The 25099-nt window shown below is 37.4% G+C and overlaps 1 protein-coding gene across 2 annotated transcripts in view; it reads left to right on the forward strand.

The window, feature by feature from the left end:
* Positions 1-25099, forward strand: part of LOC120538875 (nucleolysin TIA-1) — a 45233-nt gene that overhangs the window by 9771 nt on the left and 10363 nt on the right. Inside the window, exons 5-10 of one of the 2 annotated variants that reach the window (XM_039768450.1) lie at positions 14218-14305; positions 17124-17199; positions 19755-19863; positions 20986-21024; positions 21947-22042; positions 24667-24751. In XM_039768450.1, coding sequence (XP_039624384.1) covers positions 14218-14305; positions 17124-17199; positions 19755-19863; positions 20986-21024; positions 21947-22042; positions 24667-24751 — 493 coding nt within the window. The remainder of the gene's footprint in view (positions 1-14217; positions 14306-17123; positions 17200-19754; positions 19864-20985; positions 21025-21946; positions 22043-24666; positions 24752-25099) is intronic. The other variant, XM_039768451.1, reaches the window with a different exon arrangement.

Genomic DNA, 25099 nt, shown 5'->3' on the forward strand with positions numbered 1-25099 from the left:
AAAAATCCCGAACCATAGAAGTGTACGAACTGATGACATGAAGAATTGTCTTTGCGCAGAACTGGAATCGTCCCAGGATACATCATCTAGACGATCTGGATCTGCATAATTAGAGCTGGACAACTCTATACTTTATTGCTGCACTTTTTCTTTGTGAATTGTGACATTTATTTAAAATGTAAAATTTTAATGGGATACTTTTCTTTTTTCCATGCAAAGAGTGTCACATTTACTGCAACACTGATCATGTTACACACTCAATTACTATATATACAATGTGCAACTGATGCCATTGATGAAATTCAGTAAATCACCAAGCCAACTATGGTTGAACTAGCTGCACGCAAGGACACAGAGGTAAGCGGTGATGCTTGCAGGCTAGTCTAGTGCAGCGGCTGAATCCCAGGGACAGTGGTGCTGCAGTTCTGTTGGCAGTGGTCATCAGCTGGCTGCTCAACGAATATATGGTACTGACTGATCAGCTCCGGTGTGCTGACAAATTGCTCTGTGAAGTGACTATAGCCGGTTGAGGCGTTCAGTGAATATATGTCGCTGAATATTCTCGTCTCCGGCATGCTGGCAAATTGCATTGGGAACCGACTATAGTCGGTTCTGACGGTTTAAGGGTTAAAATCAAATTTTAGATTTAAAAATGGAGATGTGCGAAATTTAGAGACTGAAGGCAGTGGAAACAACAATCGTCAGGTGCAAGACGCCAGTTTGTGGACATGAGTCAGACATACTGCTCGAACAAATGACAAAAGATGCTTCCTTTATTAAGCATTGCAAACAAGGCGGCGCCCCGCTAGAAAATGAGAGCAGTCTTCATGAAACTCATTTGCGACATGTCTTTGAACAACATTTGATTCGTGGCAGGAAAATACATGTTGTATTTGATGAAACTAATGATCGCTGAGACCACGTATTTCTCAACATAGTGATAGGTGAGTAAACAGTTGGCTGTATTGTAATTCTTATGTAAGCAGATCTAATTGTATGTGATGTATTTACTATGAATCATTTAACCGATTTAAATTCTATTTAACTGGTGTTAGTCTTTCCCTTAGAAAAAATGTTAAGGGGTTCCCTTTTAAAAAATTAACGATGTTTGAGGATTAAATAAATGTTTTGCCTCGCGGTGATGAGGAACTCAAGGTCCACAGCTTTTAAAAGCGGGTCACTCTCTTTTTTTTTTTCCTGTTCAATTCCTGGATTTAGCATCTTTCAAATTAGTTTGCTTTTGCTTTGTAATTATTCTAAGATATGCAGTAGAAGTTAAAATTTACATAATTACAATAAAGGGTACTGAAGACCAGTACTTTTTGGCAGATGTTATCTTTATGGAGAGCTGCAACTTTTTCACATTTTCTAAGGCAGTTCTCAAGTCCCTTCACAATACCCAGCTGACTCTTAATGACATTTTAGCAGTGATTACAGATAATGCATCATACTGCCTGAAAGCATACCAGGAAGTTTTAAAAGGGGTTATGCCTAGTGGTGTAAATTCAACCTTCTTGTGTCATGTCATTTTGGTGGGAGAGACCTTGGCAACACTATGAATACTTCAGTGAGGCTGCATCACTAGTGATGTGGGTAAAGTGTGCCGCCTTCAAGAAGCCTGCCTGGAATAGATGGGCAACTTTTTTGTCACTGAAAGATTGTGCTGATCAAGGATTACCTTCTGGTTTGAATCAGTAGGGTACCACGCTGAACATATTCACCTCTAAGAGTTCTTTCTGGCTCTGAACACATCAGCTCAGGCTGTAACGAATATCCTAGACCCTAAAAGTGAAGTTAACCTTCATCTCAGAACGATGGATCAAACTAGTAACTGCTTTTACAATACTGGAGGGCACTCACTGTCCTACTTCAATCTCAGCATACAGCATCCTGGACTCCCACCTGATGAATGGAACTGCAAAAAAAAGTTCAGTTGTACTAGTGTGCTGTTTCATTAAAATGAATGTTAAGTGTCATTTCATTATTTATTTTGTTGTAGCTGTTGATACTTTCATATAGTAAAAACCCGAATGAAGGAAAAATAAAATGGTGAAAACAGAAAATCAAACAAAAAAAGGAATTTGTGAAAAAATAAAATGGATTCTATAGGGCCCTATTTGTGCATAATATCACTTAGTTTTAATCTGATGGTGTAGCTTCATGTACAGTGTAATGGTCTTTTTTTTTTTTTGGCTGCCTTAAGGTAACAGTGTCGAGTCTACATGTAGGCGCGCTTTCTCAAAAATATAACTACACAACATTAACACCAACCCTACTCGCACCCCTATGACACTTATTTGCCAGTTTGGTAAATAAAAATTTCTTTTTGCCTTTTTAGTTTGGAAGACTATGTATGGGGGAAAAAAAGGAAAAATATGAGGGACAAATTTAACCTCAGAAGAAAATGTGTAGAAAGGGAACAGTGATCCTGAATGGCAAAAGCTCCCTTCATTTTAACTGATCATTTGCTTTTCTTGAGTGCCACAAACATTGGTAACTAATGTTAGAGCATGCATCTGGAGCGCAGTGCAGATTTATACACTGCTTTCAGTGCTGTAATCTATACACATAGTGACGGTGTTGCCTCAACACGGGAGTATAAATCAGCCTTTAACAGTTCAAGTTTTAATGCAGGCGCAATACAGAAGCCATACTACTTCTAGCTTTGAGTCTCTAGTAGATTATATTCAGTTAATATAATAACAGGGAATGTAATTAACTAAGTTGGTGTGGTTTACATGTTTTGTTTTGTTGTTTTTTTTTCTTCTGGGCTTGTTTTGCTTTTCCTATATCCATCTTGCCTCCATTGCAGTTATGGCATCTCTAGTGTTTTTAATCTGCCGCTCTTTTAAATTGTGGTTTATTCCTGAACATAATTGGCATACTTGTGTTTAATCTCACACTTTAATGTTTTAACTGGTGGGTATAATTTTGACTCTAGAAAATGTTAGATATTTTGACGAGAAAGGAATTTGTTTGCCATGTTACTACTGATGCAAAGAAAATTACATTCCTACAGTTTAGTTTTAACTAGTAACAGGATGCAAATTAGATACTGACAATGTGCTTTTGTATTATATACAGGTGAGAGACTTCTGTTTGAAATTCAGGTATATTGGCAAATCAATTATCCTTGTGCTAATTTGTCATCCTGGGTATCATTTTCGTTTTCACCATTTGAAATTGATTTCATATTGACTAGTCAAAACAATAATGAAGAATTTTGTATTGAATAGGCAATAGAAACCAAAATGTAATCACAGACACCTTTTAATTAGTGTCCAGGTTGTCAGAAAATGAAAATCTATATTGATTTTTAAAATTAAAATTGATACAGTACTTCCTTTAACATGGTATTGATTCTACAGCCACTTCCGTTTCACCATGGCTTGCGGTGGCCTCATTTCCATCAACAGCTTCAGAGTCTTCACCAGCACTCTTAAGTGATAGAAGGCAGCTAGAGTGGTATCCCGAAATAATTCTGGTTTATGGTAAATGAAGAGAGAAATTGATGTACATAATGAAAATATGGCCGCTAAAATAGTTGGGTGACAGGAAGATGTGTTTCACGGGCACCAGAAGTGACATTAACATCTTTAGGAGGCAGGGTTCACCGGGACTGGAAGTGATGTCTTTAAAAGGTGGGCACTTCTGCTGGTCTGCAGTGGGAAAGTGGAGATTTAGAGTATAGCGCCAGCTTGAGTCCGGCGGAGAAATGCAGTTACTTAAGGCCTCAAAATGTCTCCCCTGCACACGTGTGACACAAGATGCATAAAGTTGTACATAAACACCTGTAAACCAACATTCAAGCCTAAATAACTAATACATATATGCACAAGAATACAGTGAACACTGTATAAACAATATGAACAGAAGGAATTAAACACAAACTAAATTTAAGAGTGTTTTTAGAAAAATTAAAACTAAATTGTGAGAGCCAATAAACTAAATTGTGGGAGCCAATCTTATTGTGCTTTAGTGTGTGTATTTAGTACATTAGTTTAGTACATGTAATACAAAATTTAGTACATTTTTTATCTACACAAAATGCACTGTGTACTGTTTACATTTATGCAAAGTGTTAGAAGTGTGTGTGTGTGGTCTGTTTGTGTTACCTTTCTGAACAGTTGTTTACAAAAGATTGCAGTTTTAAGCTCTGAAACGAAGTGTGCAGAGGTAAAGCTCCCTATGATTGATGTCCAATTTGATTTAGAGGAAAGACCAGAGGTAGTGTGAGTGGGAAGTATTTTCTTACTGTCTTACTAATCAGATCTAACATCTAATACACAGAACCAGTTTTGTAAAACTTGCATTTGCTGCTTTGTGTGTGTGTGAAATATCTTTAGTCAATTTTCCAATTGAAGCCGGTGTCTCAATCGAGTGACAGCAATTCACCGTTGTATCAGACTTCACAAATATTGGGCTGGGTTGTCTATTTAATTTAGCTTTTCTCCCAGAGCTGAATATTTTTCCAAAAACTTAACTTTTTTTTTTTTTTAAAAAGAGCACAAAGCAATGGTTTAACATATCAAATCAACAAAAAATATTACTTTTGACAAATGTTACTGTCTTGCATGTTGTATGAGCCTGCGTACTATGGTTTCACATACATATCACATACATGTTGCACAGCAAAGTCCTGCAAAGTATATCGCTCAAAGCAGCCAATTGCATGCATTGCCGCATTGCACTGCTTATAATATGTGTTGCACTGGTGTTTCCTTTTCAATTGTCTGTTGCTGCACTTTCTCACATATATGGTTAGTGTGTACTGTAGAGAAAAGTCACCCGTTTGACATCGTGCCATGCCACTGCCATCAAGTTTTCCACCCATATGAAAACCGTATTGTCACCTCTTTTCATCTTCAGCCTGTCTGGCTTAAACTGTGAAGGCATATGTCTCCTGTTCACCCTCGCTGTGCACCAAGCTCCAATCCCCTGCTCTGTAGCTCCATGAACAATTCTGGGCATTTATAAATATTGTCCATGTACACAACATGACCCAGATGTTCATAGCCCTGAAGCAGCTCCAGCACAACCTGACTTGTCAAGGGACAGTTCTCTCTTTGAAAGGAATATATACCTGTATATGTAATTACTTTCAGGCAGAAACCAGTGTTTGCTTTTGCCAGTACAAAATCATTTATGCCATACTTTGTGGGCTTGACTGGCACATATTGGTGGAAAAACAGGTGTCACTTTTATTTTATCAGATTCATGCACAGACAAATCACGGCCAGGCTGATAAAATTGTTTGTTGGTTTCACAATGTCAAGCAGCGTCTGCACTTTATACATGGGGTGTTAGCCTGGCTCACCCCTTGGGATTTGCTTCTGGTTATCACAGAAGTGAATAAAACTTTGCTGCAGCAGCATGTACCTATCACGTGGCATAACCCGTCCAAAGTCACCAGGGGACAAAGCACATATGGACCAATGCTACCCGAAGTTGTATCACCAGTCTAGTCCAATCTCTATTTGTAAGGCAACAAAGCCCTTCATGTTGTCTCTTGTTGCGTGTTTCCACTTGGAAAAACGAGAATGCGGTGCAAGCGCAGCCCGCGATTCAAAAAATTGCTCTGCGTACCTGTTTGTCTCGTCTGACAGTAGCTGAAAAGAAGCATCAGGAGAGAATAGCCTGAAGTAGTCCAGCAGCTAGTAATCTGTCGTGTCCAACAGCAAGCCACGCTGTCTTGTGAAGTCTGGTAGCCAGTTTGGCTCCCATGGATCAATGTCTGGATGTTCCTCCCACATGAATCTTGCCAGAGGTGCATCGGCTGGTGTCCGATCAGCTGATGCCAGTTCCTCACTCTCTTCCTTGATCTCCTGATCACTGTCAACAAAATTAGAGCCTGACTCGACGATAATGCGCAAAACATAGTCTGCTGAATATTTTCTTTTCTGCACTCGCTTCGCTCCCTTGTGAGATTACAATGCTATCTTGTCTTTGTTTACATTTCGTAACATGCACATGCAAGGATTAGATGCAGAGTCAATGAGTCTTACCATTCCTCCAAGCAGAGAGGGAATACCTGTGATGTAACAGTGAGTTTTGTCGCCATTAATAGCTGATTGTCGCCCTCTACCTCTGGATGTCGACTTTAGTTGACAAGCACCCTCAACCCCTCCTGTTGACAAAAGTTGACATCTGCCCTAAAAGAGTTAATAGTTTCATTTAATTTGTTTTTAATTTTGACTCATTTTTTCAGTTCATGAAAATGTTTAATTTTATAGTTTTGGTTTTAGTTAACTATAAGCTGGGTTCCTTGTCTACAAAGATCTGTGTACGATGACATGTCTTGCAAGATGAGAAATGTTGAACACAACTAAAACAGAATTTTCCCGTATGTTATAGTGATGAGAAAATGTTGACGTGAAGTGTATATGTGAGACTGAAGTCCAAATATCAAACACTTTCACGAAAGGTATAACAAACCAAGTGCTTTTATTCAAGAATTAAACCGAAGAAAAATAAATTGTTCAATTTACATGTTGCTGTGACAGTGGAAACGCGACGTTCTCACTGCTTCGCTGGTGCCTGGGGTAAAAACTGCAGCTTCATATTCACAATGCTGCCATTCAATCCTGGGGCCTTACTGCATTTAGTGTTTTACGTGGTGGCCTGCTGCTGTTATGTAATAAAAACGTACATTTGATTTAAGTCTCTTAACAAATCGACGAAACAAGTGTGCTGTTCACAAGTAAAAGTGAATATAAACAACTAGCAAAATACCCGCGCTTCGCAATGGAGAAGTAGTGTGTTAAAGAAGTAATGAAAAAGAAAAGGAAACATTTTAATAATAATGTAACATGATTGTCATTGTCATGAGTGTTGCTGAGATATATATGCATATATATGTGTGCACAAAACCACGCTTTTATCAAGGCATCCGTCGGGTAGTCTTTTGAAAGGAAATTTTCCTCCAATCGGTCCTAGCAACGCGCTTTCTTCCGACTCTTACATTTTTGTAGCTCTGATGTGTGCATCAATGTAATCCGTGTACCAGGAAATCATGCCTTGACAGAAGTTCCCCTTTGCTTGGAATGCAAAGTGTGATTAAATGCGTTATTTTTTAACGCGTTATGGAGCACATGCATCAAAGCTTCTCAGCTGTGCTTGTGCTAAGAAAAGGAAACATTTTTAAAATAACGTAACATGATTGTCAATGTAACCTTTTGTAAGTAGTGCCTGAAGGATTAAGAGTGTGGAGAAACTCTAGAGACAGCGTGTGTATTAACTTGTGGATTTTTATGTGAGTATTTGGTGGCAGCGTCACAAAGTTGCTTCCGCAAGACTGCGTTAGCTGCGGAGCTCAGAGTGAAATGAGGTGAATGGGAGGGGAGATGATGTCACTCCCCCCACCCGCCTTAACTGTCTGTCAGTCCCCCCACAAACAGTCTCTCAGAATTTGCATCAGCGTAGCCCTTCACCAGCAATTTTAACTTAGTTACAAAATGATCAAAACTCTCGTTTATATCCTGCGTCCTCTCATTAAACTTGTATCCCGCATTAGCCGTGGGTATGACAAACGCCAGCGGCAGCCTGTCTATGAACTTAATTTAAACTTTAAGTTTACACTGTGCTTTGTTTCCGAAGTAGCTGCACTCATGAATATGCTTGTATGTCGCTCGCTTCTTATTGTTTCGCTGCCTTCTCAATTGTATAATGCATGTTTTCTTCATTGCTTTTTGGAGCTCTTCCTTGTTTTCTACGTACTGCGTTGACAGAGTCAGTTCACGTGATTACGTGGGAGGCATGATGATGTCACATGAAACTCTTCCCCCCCACGGCCATCGAGCTCAACTCCATTACAATATAGGGAGGAAAAATAGGTTCCAGTTATGACCATTACACGTAGAATTTTGAAATTAAACCTGCCCAACTTTTGTAAGTAAGCTGTAAGGAATGAGCCTGCCAAATTTCAGCCTTCCACCTACACGGAAAGTTGGAGAATTAGTGATGAGTGAGCGAGTCAGTGAGGGTTTTGCCTTTTATTAGTATAGATTAAAACAAATCTCACAAGTTAGTCATAACAGCCTGTGTAAAGTTATGGTACTTGTAAAATCTAGAATTTTTTTTTTTATTCAGTTTTATTCTACTCTCTTGCTCCACCTGATCTGGCACTGTTAGTTTTAGGGTTTTTTTTTCTCTTTCCCTTCCCTAGCCCAGACACACAAACTACACTCGTTACTCCAGGTGAGGCCTCACCAGTGTGTGATAAAGCTTAAATGTAATGCTCTACACTTCATGCTACGTAACCTAACATTTTCTTAGCCGCTTTAATGGCTTCTGAATACTGAGGTTAAGATAATCCATTGTGTATTCAAAAACATTTTTACTTCATACTCATTGTACATTTACTTGAATGAAATTTCATCTGTCACAAATCTGCCTTAGCCTGTATACTGTCTACATCCCTCAAATTCACTTGATTCATCTATATACTTAACCAGCTTGTCTAGATCATTTATTTATATATTAACATTTCTCCTGGAGGGGAGATTTTTATTTGGTCCTGTTGATTTGTTAGGTTTCAGCCTATTTAAGAAATTCTTCTCCCTCTACAATTTTTAAATCGCCAAGTACCTTCTTAGTAGAACTGTTCCAGTTATTGCTGGGATGTTACTTTTTCACATGTGAATATTTAGAAAAATTTAGACTTAATTTCACTATTTTATTTTCACCCTTAAATAGATGTCACATTATGTTACATTTAGCAAGTATCTTGAGCATGGGATAGACTTTTTTTTTAAATGTAGAATTATTAACTGTGCAGTAACCTTCTAGCAAATTCATGCTTGGAGTTTTTTTTGTGACAACCAATAGAGTTCAGTTACAATGTCTTTTTTCTTTCTCCATTCTGATGTGGTATGTAAAAACATGAGGCATCGGACTCAACTTCTATTTGTGAAGTCCAACAAAACACCCATGATCCTTATTCCTTGTTGCTGCGTTGAAATACATTGTGCTTCTTGATGTTCATTTGTTTGGATCTCATGCATATAGAGCCTACCCCTACTACTGAAGATAGAGCAAGTGGTAGAGTTGTTGGAACGAGTCCCTGGCCATGGGATAGTATGTTCGTGGCTTCACAGGAATGCACTGTTGAATGCCACCAGTTTGCTAAGATTATGTTCATAAAAGTTATGTCTGAAAATTCCTGGAAAAGTCATCTAACGTGACATGGCCTTTGTTTTTAATACACTTCACCTACTTCTTGGCTGTTCTTTTACAACTAAAATATTGGAAGAATCTCTTTGGGTCATCTTTTGCTTTATCTACATTCTGTTATCTTCCCTGATGGCTTTCTTAATGGCTGCTGTCACATTCAGTCTTGTATGAATTTTATAGTGTAGTTTTCATCCTTTTGTTTTGAGGTTGATTATTTACTTAATTGCCTCTGTCCACCACTACTTGCACTGCTCCACTGTCACTTAAATGACTCCACCTACTGCAGAGCCCCTTCTTTTACCTCTTTCTAACCTGATAGATCATTCTTAAAATAGTTTTGTACCCTTGCTCTCTTGTAGTGCTTATGTTTTCTGTCATTATTGTGAACTGCTGTATCAAATTATTCATTTGTTTAATTTCTACCCACTAAGGAATTGCAGTTACTCTTAACTAGTCATCGGTATGACACTAGTTATTTACTCCCTGACTTGCTGGCTTGTGCAAGCACTTTCTCTATTCTATCCCCATGCATACGCTACAAGTCTGAACACAAGTATGTTTCTAAGCACTCTACCATCTTCATGTGTGAGTGAAAAAAGAAATAAAAAACCTAAAGGGGAAGTAGAGTTAATTCCAGAAAGATTTCTTAGCTGCAACCAATTTATTTATTTTTTTTGTTTGGAGCAAATGATTTATATATAGATAGCCATCAAACACTTGCAGATTAGGTAGAACAAGTGTGCTGTGTATCTGAAGGATAACCTCCCTTGGCTTGTACTGTACACATTGTGCTATTCAGTGTATCGTATTAGCCTTGTTAATTGGTCCAGCATAACTGTGAAAAGTGGGTACACTATAATCTCAAGTCCTTTTAAGATGTACTTTCATCTTATCTGATATCACAACCCAACCCCCAAAGATTATTCCACGCTATTTTTTTTACCCTCCACCTGATACTTTTGTTTACATTTAATGTTAAATCCCCAAGTCTGGTTAACTGTGAATTGGCAAGGAGTGTCCATAATGAATCTATTGATTCTAGTTTGATACTCTCTGCCATTTCTTGTAGTTTAGTGTCAGTGCAAATGTGACTAACTTGTTTGTTTTTATTAAGGTTGTGTTACATGGTATAAATTTTAAAATAGTGAAATATCCTTGGGTGTACCCCTAAAATAACAGCAAATTTAATACCTTTGAATATGTATGTACAGTATGTATGTGCGTCAGTGCAATTACATTCAGGTTACAGCTGAGACAGGCACAGCACTTTTTTTTTTTTTTCCCCCAAGTTATTAAAACTAGATTTAGAAAAGAAAAAATCGGTTCACAAAAGTGACACTTGGTGTGCATCTATTGGTCTCATGGTCATGCTGGAGTGAGTGAATTCGGAGTACTGTGGCTTTTTCCCATTGAAATGGTTTCCACCTGCCTGCTTAAGCAGATAACCACCTTTAATTTACACTGCAACACCAAAGTTGTCTCACTTCTTAAGTATTAAAATCGGGTCTTTTAAGGTTTATTAGACTTCTAATAGTATAAGAGCCTGTAAGTGTCAAGTGCTTTGAGACTTCAGTCAAATATTTTGATTAAAAAAACGTTTGGTGTTTATAAGCTAGAAGATCTAGAATGACAAATATTTTGGTACAGTTTGGGGGTATTAAACACTTTTTGTAATATTTTGTTTTCATGAATATATACTGCTTTTTATAGCAGTAAAAATTGCATCCGTCTCTGCAAAATACTGAATCCAAAGGCAATTAGAATAAACTCTGATAGAGATCTGGCAGACCCAAAGTTGCGACCTAATCCGAAGAAAAGTTTCTGAGGGTCACCAGTTTGCATAATACCCCGTTTCCCCGAAAATTAGACCGGGTCTTATATTGATTTTTGCTTCAAAAGATGCAGTAGGGCTTATTTACAAGGAATTTCCTATTTATTCATGTACAAAAGTATACATTTATCCAAATATAGCCATGTCATCTTCTGGAACATCATCATAACTCTCCACATTCAAACCCTGAATTCCAGCCTGAATTTCTTGCTACTCCAGCCGCTTATAGGATCATCCAGGATTGATGTTTGAATGGTTTGGTGTGGTGAAGCAAAATGCCTACATACAAATGTATTCATGCTGCTTTTATATTCAAGCATTGTATATTCCTCAATGTAATGAAAGAATATATTTTAAACCTCCTATACCATCTTCTGTGCCTTTTTTTTTTTTTTTTTTTTTTTTTTTTTGCACCTTCACAATAGAATAGAATGTACGGTAGTGTATTTGAGCCATAGAGAAGAAAATTTAGGACATAATGAAAATGTCTATTTTGTGATTAAAGTGGAAATTTTGGATTTAACCTCGTAAACGTCAATCTTAAAACCAATCCAGTTGTTAATCGCTTGGGCTTCCTCCTGACCTGACAGTAGCAATAGATCGTCACACAGAGCACATTTTAAATTTGATATTCTAGTTCTCTGCACATTTAGAATTTTTAGATTTATACTTGATATCACTTTCATGATGAAATGCACTAAAATATGTATGTTACATTTTATAGATCGTTAACTTTGTTAAAATAATGAATACTGTTAATAGTTACACATGTTGGGGTGACATGGTGGCAGAGCGGTAGTGCTGCTGTCTTGCAGGGAGTCCCGTCCCTTGTGATCCCTGCCTGGAGTTTGCATGTTTTCCTGGTGGGTTTCCACAGTGTGCTTCGTTTTCCATCCAAAGACATGAAGGTTTGGGGATTTGGTGATGCTAAAATTACATTAGTGTATGTGGGTGTGCTTGTGTTCACCTTGTGATAAGCTGATGCCCCGCCCAAGTATTTTGTTTCTGACGTGCGCTGATGCTGCTGGAATAGGTGCATTCCCGGATGGAGGGATATAATCATTAAACATCCTTTTCCGAGATATTGTGGCAAGGTGTCCACGGAATTTAATGAATGTTTTGGGCACATGCGTTGCATTGCGTGAAGTATAAACCTGGACTTAAGCTCCTTATTTTTCAACTGACAATGTTGGGTAGAGCTTATATTACAGAGCAGCCTGAAAATAATGCAATGACTTATTTTCAGAGTTGGTCGTATTTTCGAGGAAACATGGTGTTTTTGTTTGTCATATTTCAAGGACCACTTTAGGCTGAGTGTCAACCTTCTGGCATATGGTTTAAAAACTTTACCATTTTTATATGACCCTGTGGACAGTGGAGTGGTTCATTTTCAGTTTTTTGGAGATCTTTTTAAATACCTTTCTAAACTCCTAGGCATTTAGAACATCCTTCCCAAAGGCCCCTAAGACTTTCATTTGTTGTAGGCTATAGCTATACCATAAACAGTAATCCCTCCTCGATCGCGGGGTTGCGTTCCATACCCCCCAGTGATAGGTGAAAATCCGCGAAGTAGAAACCATATGTTTGGTTATTTTTATATATTTTAAGCCCTTATAAACTCTCCCACACTGTTTATAAATATTCCCCGCACAGTTATACAGCATAATCCCTTTGTATTCTCTTAGATATTAGGTAAGATTCATTGAAATTATGTATATAAACACACTGTTTATATACAGTAAAACCTAAATATTATTTTAAAGATATCTAGTGTCTCCGATATCACGTTACAGCCATTACGATAGACAGACCACCAGCAATAAATACGTACAATGCAAGAAAAATGGTATACAGTAAATGTGTGTACAGTGACACTAAATGTACATACATGTACTAAGTACTGTAAGTAGAAAATTAATTTATGGTTACTCACCAAAAATGACACGATGACTTGTCCGATAATGAGTTTAATTTTACTGCACAACAAAGGAGAGCATTACAGCCCTTCTAAAGGAGCCTCTTCAGGCGATTGTGTAGCACTGCCGTTGTTCTTCTGGCAGTCTTCAATCCAAATCCCTAAAGCAGATTCCATCCAGACTACTGCCTTATTACATCCACTTGCAACTCGTTTTGCACCCTGGTTAAAAGGACACTGCGGCTGTAGATCTTGTATTCCTTTCCTACTTTTTAAATAAAAGAATCGTAGCCTCGTTGATGCCGTAATGGCGCCCTACAGCGGTGTAGCTTTTCCCATCCTTAAGCATATCCCAACCGTTTACCTTTTCGGCAATTGTTAACATCTTCCGTTGGTTCCTGGGCAAGACCCTGAAACAGCAGCAGGAACAGATCGTTTTGGAGCCATAATGAAAGGCTTGACTATGCACAAAGAAACACAAAAGAGCACAAAAGTTAACTCTTTACACATCAAAACACGTTAATGCTGAATGAGCGAGACGAGACTTCCTGGTTAACACTACATTCAGCACACAGGAACTTAACTGCATGCTCTGATTGGTTAGCTTCCCAGTCATCCGCCATTAGCGTCCCTTGTATGAAATCAACTGGGCAAACCAACCGAGGAAGCATGTACAGGAAGTAAAAAGACACATTGTCCGCAGAACCCGTGAAGCAGTGAAAAATCTGTTATATATTTAGTTATGCTTACATATAAAATCTGCGATAGAGTGAAGGCGCGAAAGTCGAAGCGCGATATAGCGAGGGATTACTGTACCTCAACATCAAGAGCAAGCCAAATTAAATGTGTAAGGTTGAATTAGACATTGAAATATGCAACTGTTTGCTGAAATTATACAAAGGACTACAAAAAATATACATGTGGTGCAAATATAGTTTTTAAATGTACATCAAATCTTTATATCCACATGTACTAGAAAAGAAACATTTCATAGGGATATACTTTTTTCACATGACTAGGCATGGCAAAAGTAGTTTTTCGTTATTTGTCCTTTTTACTAGAAAATTAAGATAAAATGTTTTGATGCAGTTTTATAGAAGTTACAAGAGCTATACTGGCATGAAAAAATAGTGATAGTCAATCCCATAGTAGAGGTTTCTTTGAGGCAGTTCTGAAGGATGTCTTGAACTGTTTAAGTGTGTTCTTACATGTGATTGTAATGTCAATTATGTAAGCTTTACTACATTTAAACAGTTTTATGTTGGTTTGCAGAAGTTTTTATTTATTTATTTTTTTGCAGATCATTTTCATGTTTTTGTTGGGGATCTTAGTCCTGAAATAACCACAGAAGACATCAAAGCAGCATTTGCACCATTTGGTAGAATATCGTAAGTATTGTATCTAGGAATGTGACCATTCATCTTTCTGTGTTTAGACCATTGCTTTCAAAGTTAGTTCCCCCTTACCTGCTTTCTGGTGGTTTTTGCTGCAGCCACATTTCTCTTGTTTCTTTTTTTCAAAGTATGTTTAAACTTCGGGGGATGCTTCTAGCACCACAACTTATGCCACTTGATGTAGATGTCACCAGACAGGCTCTGCATATAGAAAAGCTTGTAAGGAGGAAAATGATTGATGTAATTCTGTAAAGGAGCACAATAGCATTGCATACCCAGATTCCAAATCTCTTGGCTTTAAATAAACTGTACATAAGGGAACAGTTTATTGTCCTGATCTTTATAATTGCATGGAGTGCTTCTGCTAATCTTAGAATGGATCCTTACAAGGTTTTTGCTGTAACTGCTACTTCAACATTACTGAGCATAATGGTCTCCCCAGAAATCCAGACATTTTATGTATGCAGTGTTGTACATTAGGGCTGTGTGATTATTGGGAGAAAAATCTCTATTTTCTGGGACTTTAATGATAATTGGATAATATTTTGCATCCTTTAAAAACAATGTTTGCAAAGGTCTCGTTGATCTAGCTTGGCTTTAATAATAGGGCATTAATTGTAGCTTAACAGTGAGATTAATGGAATCAAAAGTTAAGGAAAATTGGTCGTCTTTATTTACTTAAAACTAAAGTAAAATAAAACAAACATTAAAATCACCAGTCAGAGTATTACTGAGATCAAACAGTGCAGGCATGAGTAAACCATTTCAATATACAAGCAAGAACAAAAATCTTGCCTACTACTCTAGTGTAAAAATCCAAAGTTCTGTCAAATACTACACAGGAAAGTACTAATGCTAAACTATAGCATTTATAAACAAGTTCTGTCCGATACTGCAGAACTATGTCAGGAAAAAAAATGTTCAATTCTACTGAGGAAACTTAAGTTGTGTGACAGAATCCCCAGTCTGTCCACAGCATCTGGCTTCAGAGCAGCATAGTTACAGGTTAGAAAATTTCCTCCAGTGCTAAGATACCTCTCAGAAGGGCTGTGTGAGGCAGTGACGCCCAGGTACCTTACCCCACAACCCCCACACATATCCCAAAATTTGGGGAAGTGCCTTCATGTTTTCTTGTGGATTTACATCAGTTTCCATGTCAGGTATCAAGTACCTCTTGATGTCTTTTTCGAAGACAGTGTGCAGAGATTCCACTTGTGTAACCTTTTTTTTTTTTTTAAATAGCTAAGACCTTTCTGCTTCCTCCCTTGTGGCTTCACAGTGAGGAGTGGAGGATGTGATCTGTATGAATGTTTTAAATGAAAGAAAAATAATGTGTTTTGGATTTGAGGACCCCAACAAGGGCAATAAACATGTGCTGTTTTGGAAATAAATCTGTTTGATAGAACATCATTTGTTCAAACTGATTTCAGGTCTGACATCACCATCTGTACTAGATTTACATTGCAGATGGTGAAGCAAAAGTTTTCAAGCTGTCCTTGGTAAACATTTTCTGACACAATTTTTAAGCAACATCAGTCTTTTCAAAACCACACCACCTCCACGTGAATGAGGACCTATATTTTGCAACAAAATCACTCATTTTTATGCAGCTTTGCCTCCCTAACTTGCTGTAGTTTATCCAGTTAGGTTATATGAGACCTTGAATGCGTGGACACTTAAGGGCTTTTTTTTTTTTTTTTTTTGCAAAGTGAGTGACCTGCTCATACTTCATTAAAGCAACAATCAAGATGATGTAGACAATACATATATACTTATTGTACAGTGGTCATTAGTGTACTTAAATATGAATGCCTAAAATTCACCATTTAAAAGTTCTCATTGACCAACTCAAAAGAGGTGTTTTTGTTTATTGGCCAAGACTGAATATTCTCTAAAATTCCTTGGATATCTGGCTTTGTTTCTGGCTGCATCTTTTTAAGCTTAGAAATCAACATTAGTACCTTACCTCCTCATTACAAAATGTTACATTGCAACATTGTATAATTTTTAAATAACTTAAATTCGAATGCAGTGTCTAACATAATTAGGTTAAAATTCCTTCAGTTTTCTTACCATTATGCAGCTCTTCAGGTGAATTATGTCTTAAGATCATGTGTTCTTTAGCATTATGTTGCGGGAAAGATTTGCCCATTTGTATATTTTAGTAATAAAGAACCTTGTAAACTCAAATAAGGAGCAATAGTAACCCTAGGTTAATTTTTTTTCTTATTTACATGTCATTAACAGTAAGATTTTTGTCACTGAACGTTACTAAATGAGAATGCAAATACCAACTTCGCACCACTTGTGCTATACCACAAAATTGTGGAGACTGGTTTACTTAATATAAATTTAGTCACTGAATTTGTCTCGTTCTATTAGTTTTCAGAAACCTTATAGTGGCAGTTTGTCAGAAGTCCAACCTTTTAATTGGATTTGCATAATTTTTGACAGGAACTAATCAATGCCGAGCTGTGCTTTTATTTTGTTGGTTGTCCAGCATCAGTAATATTGTTTATGTAGGTAAACTGCTTGCTTATGTCCTAAAATGTTAGGTTTCAAGATGCCAGTTCAGAAACTCCCTACCATGTATTAAAAATTCAATAATATCTAATTAAATTGGGCCTGTTTTGTGTTTCTATTCTAACCATTTTCAAATTGTTGGAAATCCATATCCTTTTTGATACTGTGTAGACTTTTTTTGCTTTTGTGGAATAAATTGGGTTAAATTAAAAATGTTAGAACTTTGGTATTTGTGTTGCCTTAAGTGTTGCAATTTATCTAATGTGAGTTTTTGTTTTCTTTTTAATAGTGATGCTCGCGTGGTTAAAGACATGACAACGGGAAAATCGAAAGGTTATGGATTTGTATCATTTTTCAACAAATGGGTAAGCTTATTATGAAAGGTTTAGCTGTGTCCTTTTAAAATGTTTGTCAAGAAATGTCCATTTTGCTATCTATTGACCATAAGTTGTTTTTGGAGTTCTTACTGATTTTTGAAGCAGCATATAGAGACATATACATTCTGTCATTCATTTACAATAAATCATTAATGCCAGTCAGCATAGCAGCATATTTTTAAAACTTGGTGACAAGTTAAATGCACCCGCACAGTTTTTGCTGAAATGGATAGGGATAATTGAGGAACAAATGCATACTGTTACAGATATTAGCAGTCCTCAAATTAACTTGGGATGTTCAAAACTCCTTAATTTGTATTTTTATTAATGTAGATTTTTTTTTTACATTCCATGATGATCTCAGAAATTTGAAGATCACTCTCCCTATATCAGTAAGGAAGCCGAAAGTCATTTTCACAAGCAAAGCTCTTGAGTTGAAGTCCAGATTCTTGTAATGTATAATGGGTAAAGTAGTAAGGCATGTTGTATGTAATACATTTCCCAAGCTGTTAAGAGACAAAGTAGAGACCCAGTTAGTGTCTGATAATAAAATCAAGTCTTTACTACTGTTGGCTTCATCTATAATACAGAAGTATATGAGCACCAGAGTATTATCCTAGACTTAATCATATCTAGAATCCCTAGAAACTATCTGTGCTTGAGCTGAAGTAGGCTTAAAAGCCATGTCCAACTATTCTAGGTTTAAACTTGTAGTTGAGAGGTGAGAATTTGATAAGGGCTCAGCTGGTGATAGTGTGCAAAACTATGTCATTAAGTTGAACATGTACATTTTCTGCTTTTTTTTTTTAAACTGTCGAGTTAGTGCATCTGGTGCATTTTATGTTGCAGCCTTATTCCAAAATGGACTAAATTCATTTTTTTCTTTAGAATTCTACACACAACACCCCATAATGACAACGTGAAAAAAGTTTACTTGAAATTTTTGCAAATTTATTAAAAATAAAAAAAATTGAGAAAGCACATGTACATAAGTATTCACAGCCTTTGCCATGAAGCTGAAAATTGAGCTCAGGTGCATCCTGTTTCCCATGATCATCCTTGAGATGTTTCTGCAGCTTAATTGGAGTCCACCTGTGGTAAATTCAGTTGATTGGGCATGATTTGGAAAAGCACACCTGTCAATATAAGGTCCCACAGTTGACAGTTCATGTCAGAGCACAAACCAAGCATGAAGTCAAAGGAATTGTCTGTAGACCTCCGAGACAGGATTGTCTCGAGACACAAATCTGGAGAAGGTTACAGAAAAATTTCTGCTGCTTTGAAGGTCCCAATGAGCACAGTGGCCTCCATCATCCATAAGTGGAAGAAGTTTGAAACCATCAGGACTCTTCCTAGAGCTAGCCGGCCATCTAAATTGAGTGATCGGGGGAGAAGGGCCTTAATCAGGGAGGTAACCAAGAACCCGATGATCACTCTGTCAGAGTTCCAGATGTCTACTGTGGAGAGAAAAGAACCTTCCAGAAGGACAACCATCTCTGCAGCAATCCACCTATCAGGCCTGTATGGTAGAATGGCCAGACTGAAGCCACTCCTTAGTAAAAGGCACATGGCATGATGAGACAAAGATTGAACTCTTTCGGTGTGAATGCCAGGCAACATGTTTGGAGGAAACCAGGCACCGCTCATCACCAGGCCAATACCATCCCTACAGTGAAGCATGGTGGTGGCAGCATCATGCTGTGGGGATGTTTTTCAGCAGCAGGAACTGGGAGACTAGGCAGGATAAAGGGAAAGATGACTGCAGCAATGTACAGACACATCCTGGATGAAAACCTACTCCAGAGCGCTCTTGACCTCGGACTGGGGCAACGGTTCATCTTTCAGCAGGTCAACGACACTAAGCACACAGCCAAGATATCAAAGGAATGGCTTCAGGACAACTCTGTGAATGTCCTTGAGTGGCCCAGCCAGAGCCCAGACTTGAATCCAATTGAACATCTCTGGAGAGATCTTAAAATGGTTGTGCACCGATGCTTCCATTCCAACCTGATGAAGCTTGAGAGGTGCTGCAAAGAGGAATGGGCGAAACTGGCCAAGGATAGGTGTGCCAAGCTTGTGGCATCATATTCAAAAAGACTTTTTTCACGTTGTCATTATGGGGTGTTGTGTGTAGAATTCTGATGAAAAAGAATTTAATCCATTTTGGAATAACGCTGTAACATAAAAAAATGTGGAAAAAGTGATGCGCTGTGAATACTTTCCGGATGCACTGTATAGTAGTTTAAGGCACCAATGCTTTTGTTTGTGTTTTAGTTCCAACTACATTGTTTTTGAGAATTTAATCCCTTTTGTCAGTAAGGACGAAAATGCCACTTCATGCTACTGGGCCCACTCTTTAATGGCATGGACAAGCTTTAAACTAATTTAAGAAGTGTTTAAATGTAGTCTTGGGCAAGGAACATTGCTGTGGATAACATTGTGGATCTGTACTTTTTTTCTTAGTTGTAATCAGTCAGTTTTATTTAAACTATTGTGATATCCTTAAGTTATCTTTAATATAGTCATTTCTTCAATCATGTCAGGATGCAGAAAATGCCATTCAGCAGATGGGTGGGCAGTGGTTGGGTGGACGACAGATCCGAACAAACTGGGCAACAAGAAAACCTCCAGCTCCTAAAACTACTTATGAAAGTAAGTCTGCCCCTTATAATGGCTAATGTTCTGTTTAAATGCTTTGCTTATTTTTAGTCAAGTGACATTTTTCATGTCTTTATACCATAATGTAAAATTTGCATGACCAGTTTTATCTGCTGTGATCCTCTTACATTGTATTATAGTCTATATTTACATTCTCTGTAAAGGAGGAAGTATCCAGCGATTTTGGGGGAAAAATCTGTACACACCAAATGCTTGCTGCTATTTACAAGGATTTAATTTATGTTACAGAAATTGATACATATGTAGCATTGTGCTCTGAAGTTTGTGCAGGATGAGTGCGTAAGCTCTTTTTCCCAATTGTAATTAATCTGGTCAGGAAAAGTGGGCCTGCTTGTTGATTTTACACTTATTTGGTTGCTGTACGTATTGCTGATCTTGCAAGCAAAAACCAGCAGTGGTACTACCTATATATAATTTATCTGGAATTTTTGCTGCTTTTTATTTAGGGCTTAAACTTATTTTTTGGGTTAAATTTTAGGGGTTTGGCAATCTTTTTAATTCCTCTTCAGTTGTCATATTGTAAAGCTAACTAGTGTATATTCCTTGAGTTCATTTAGAACAAATACTACTTTTTGATGTTTTTCACCAAGCAATAATGTTTCAAAGCAGTAGATGTAAATTGATGTTTGGTTAATAATAGTACCACTGAAGACTTACCTGATTTTATTTTGTCCGTGTGTGTGTGAGAGAGAGAGAGAGAGATTTGGAGGAATACAAGGTTGAGGAAGGACATTTACAACTTAATGTTTAACCTTTTTTTAATGATGTCTGCAATTAGTACTATCAGTATCTTGCATGTGTGTATTTAAATACCAGTAAATATGAATTGTACACTTTTGCACCAGTTTTTTGTAGACTTGTTCATTTTGAATTGCTAATTTTATGTTCGCTTGTTTCAGACCTTTTTTGAAGTAGAGCAAAAACAACTGAAATGACATGTGAATTTTCAAGGTTTAATTTTTTTGCATTTAAAAATGAATGTAAATTTTGTAAAAATTTAAAATGTTTATAGGATCACTGGTATGCTTATTTAGTGTACCAGTTTTAGTTTGTGCACATTTAGATTCTTCCATCGTATGGCATTATTTTTAACAGGAGGTAGTCAGGCTGGGCAGGAAAATCAGACTTTCAAAGGTAAGAAAATTCTTTTAGTGTTTACAGAAGGGGTTCTGTTTAGTGTACATGATTTTTAGAGTTGGACATTTTTACAGTGTATTTGGAGTCCCCAGAAAGTAATTGGAATATTGAGGGAAATGAAAAGGACCCCTGTAGCATTTAATGTGCACATCCAAAAGAGATGTTTTATTTCCACTCTAAATATTTTCACTTAACAAATTTCACATTCTATATTCAAAATATCACTGAGATGGGGAGAAAAAAAATCTACTGGTGGTGCCAAATGCCAAAAAATGGTGGTCTAAGCTTTGGATACTCGGTTGTAAATTGACGCCTTAGTGGGGTTTGGGAGGGGGAAAGTAAGAGAACATTTTCCCATCATACAATACTGTCTACTAATTAACCCAGGAAGGCAGTTGTGATTGCAAATTTTCTTTGCAGTTGATCTTGATAGAAAGTAGAGTGTTGCTTTTAATTAAGTTCTTTGCATAGATTATTTTGTAGATTTATCTGATCTTCAGAATATTGGCTTGTATCTTAATGTATTAATGTTGTTTTTATTTTGCTTTTAGTTTCTCACTTGAATTCAAAATGTATGATCGACACTTAGTATAATACTCTTATCCTTTCTGTATGTGAACACAGCATTTATGAACTAATAGCAAGCTTGTAAATAACTTGTTGATCACAACTTTGTATACTTAATTTATGTAATAAACCTGATGATGCTAAATTGCCAGTTTGACTTGAGAGCTGCACCAAAATGTAAATTTTTAGTTTGTTTTGCTGCTGTGTGAATCTGTAGGCAAATAATTGGGGGAAGGGGGGATACTCTAACAATGTCCCACAATCCCAATAACCTGTCATTGGTACTCACTTGTATATGTTAATTTCATCTGTTCTTAAATTTAGCTAAACAATGTTTAACCGCTTTTTTCAGCAAATACGAAGCAATTGTCCTTTGAGGATGTAGTAAACCAATCAAGCCCCAGCAACTGTACTGTGTATTGTGGAGGAGTGACGTCTGGTTTGACAGGTTAGACACATCCATATGCATTCACGTGTAATTGTAACATTGGGGAATTGGGTTCAGTATTTTTAGAAAGCTTCTTACTTTTATATCTTTTATGTGTTCTTTCTGACTTTTGCCTGTTTACATATTTTTGAAATACACAATTTAAAAAGGAAGGGTATAAATTCACACCACTTCCATGTGCTTTGTACTTCATTGCCTTGTATGCCAAAGTGTTTGGAACAATTGTATATACATTTTTATATTTTCTAATGATTTTGCTGTAGTACTAGGGTGTTGTGCCATGTTAGCCATTATGAATGCAGTAAGAAGTCAAGCAAAATGACACCTTTTATTGGCTAACTATAAAAAGATTACAATAGGCAAGCTTTTGAGGCAATTCAGGCCTCAAGAAGGGGCCCGAGTTGCCTCGAAAGCTTGCCTATTGTACCACAGCATTGGGTTGTGGTAGAGAAAACTAAAAGGTCTTTATTGTATTGCATTAACAACCCATACTATTTGTAATTCCCGTGCTCCCTCATTCTTCTACATTTTAAGCATTCTCACTGCAGCCTACCTTCCCCTTTTTATCCTTTTATGTTAAACTAGCAAAATACCCACGCTTCGCAGTGGCGAAGTACTGCCTTAAATTTTTTATTAAGAAGAAAATTAAACCTTTTTAAATTGAGGGAAAATATACCAATAATTAAAGATCTCTTTGTATACCACATTGCGAGTTCGGCCCTCCGATTGTAATATGACCAAACTGTGTGCTGAGCTTACTCTTGAGCATGCAACGTACAGTTGCTTGGATTGCTGCTGTCCTAATCAGTTTGAGTTTCATGGTTTGTTTCAATTACAACGGTATTTGCAGGTCTTGTTGTGTTGGAAGTGACATTCGGCATCTGTCAAGCGTTGTAACCATACAACCGGTTTCATCAATAACTTCACATACAGCTTTTGAGAGTTTAAACATTCATAAACATCAAAGTGTCCACTACTGAAATCGTGACCTGTGAATCTAAGATGTTTTAAAGGCATTGGCGGTGGTCCAAAGGTGTAAAATATTATAATGTTTCGGTACACTTGAAAGCAACAACCGAACAATTCAGCGGCAGCCATCAACTCACATGCAGAACCATCGGTGAAGGGCTTAAGCATTCCACTCTTATTGTGCTCCTGTGTAGTATAATCTCCTGTACCAGCATCGGTCCACACCTTGAACCTGTCCCAGTCATTCAATACATAAGACACAATGTTCCTCCGGATATCAAGAGTGAGCCTGATATGGCCGTGCAATATGTAACAAAGAGAATGGAAAAGGCAGGTGCCATCTCCGGGCATGGAAACCACTCGGTAAATGACAGTTCTTTCATCGATGGTGATCACCTCGATGGAAATGTTAATAGGGGTATGGTTGGAACGATAAAGGAAATGGATACATGAAATCTAAAATACCTACACAATAACTATAATCCATTTATTTATTGCCAACAGCAATAAATACGTACAATGCAAAAAAAATAGTATACAGTAAATGTGTGTACACTGACACTAAACGTGCGTACATGTACCAAGTACTGTAAGTAGAAAATTAATTATGGTTACTAACCAACGATGACTTGTCCGATAACAATGAGTTTAATTTTACTGCACAATAAAGGAGAGAGTTACAGCCCTTCTAAAAGAGCCACTTCAGGCAATTGTGTAGCACTGCCGTTCTTCTTCTGGCAGTCTTCAATCCAAATCCCTAAAGCAGATTCCATCCAGACTACTGCCTTATTACATCCACTTACAACTCGTTTTGCACCCTGGTTTAAAGGACACTGCGGCCGTAGATCTTATATACCTTTCCTACTTTTTAAATAAAAAGAATCGTAGCCTCATTGATGCTGTAATAGCGTCCTACAGCGGAAGCTTTTCCCTTCATTCAACAAATCCAAAACGTTTACCCTATCGGCAATCGTCAATATCTTCCGTTGGAGCTTGGGCACGGCCCCTGAAGCAGTAGCAGGAGCAGATCGTGTTGGAGCCATAATGAAGGGCTTGACTATGCACAAAGATAAACACAAAAGAGCACAAAAGTTAACTCTTTACACAGCGAAACACATTGATGCTTAATGAGCGAGACGAGACTTCCTGGTTAACACTGCATTCAGCACACATGAACTTAACTGCGTGCTCTGATTGGTTAGCTTCTCAGTCATCCACCAATAACATCCCTTGTATGAAATCAACTGGGCAAACCAACTGAGGAAGCATGTACAGGAAGTAACAAGACACATTGTCCGCAGAACCCGCGAAGCAGCGAAAAATCTTCATTATATATTTAGTTATGCTTACATATAAAATCCACGATAGAGTGAAGCCGCGAAAGTCGAAGCGCGATATAGCGAGGGATTTCTGTACAGATAAAGAATGTTGAAAGAATGCTTTTTGGCAAATCAGTCTACAAAAAGTTTTGAAGAAGCAACATGGTCTTTTTTTGGTTGTGACTTTCTCCTAGGGCTTTTCTCTTGGGGTATTGTCAATGTTACTTTCTCTCAGTCTTGGATTTTATTTTGATTGCATGTTGTTCAGACCTTCCGTTAATCCTGTTTTTGCCTTGTACCCCACCCCCAATCCCACTTTTCTACCCCATTCTGCAGAACAATTGATGAGACAGACTTTCTCACCTTTTGGACAGATAATGGAGATAAGAGTTTTCCCAGATAAAGGATATTCCTTTGTTAGGTATGTAAAAAAAAAAAAGCAACAGTTACGATTTTGAATTGTTTCAGAATCCTGTTTTCTCTTACCATAATGAAATGTTTGGCATTTTAACAAGGGTTAATTCATTAGTTTTATTTAGCATGTTGACTTTTTATACACCAAGTTCAGAGAGACTTGATTGTTTTTTTTTTCTCTTAGAAGTCATTTGCTATACCCTTTTCAGGGTGAAGAAATGGGTGGTATCGGTCAATGAGTAACTTTGTTGGCATTACATGGGTTTCTTTGTGGGGAACTGCGGCCACTTAACCAGGGTACAGCTAAGGATTTCATAGCCTGCACATGTCCATCGCACTTGGTTACCCTGCACAT

This window comes from Polypterus senegalus, chromosome 11, assembly GCF_016835505.1.
Source record: "Polypterus senegalus isolate Bchr_013 chromosome 11, ASM1683550v1, whole genome shotgun sequence".
NCBI classification, from domain to species: Eukaryota; Metazoa; Chordata; class Cladistia; order Polypteriformes; family Polypteridae; genus Polypterus; species Polypterus senegalus.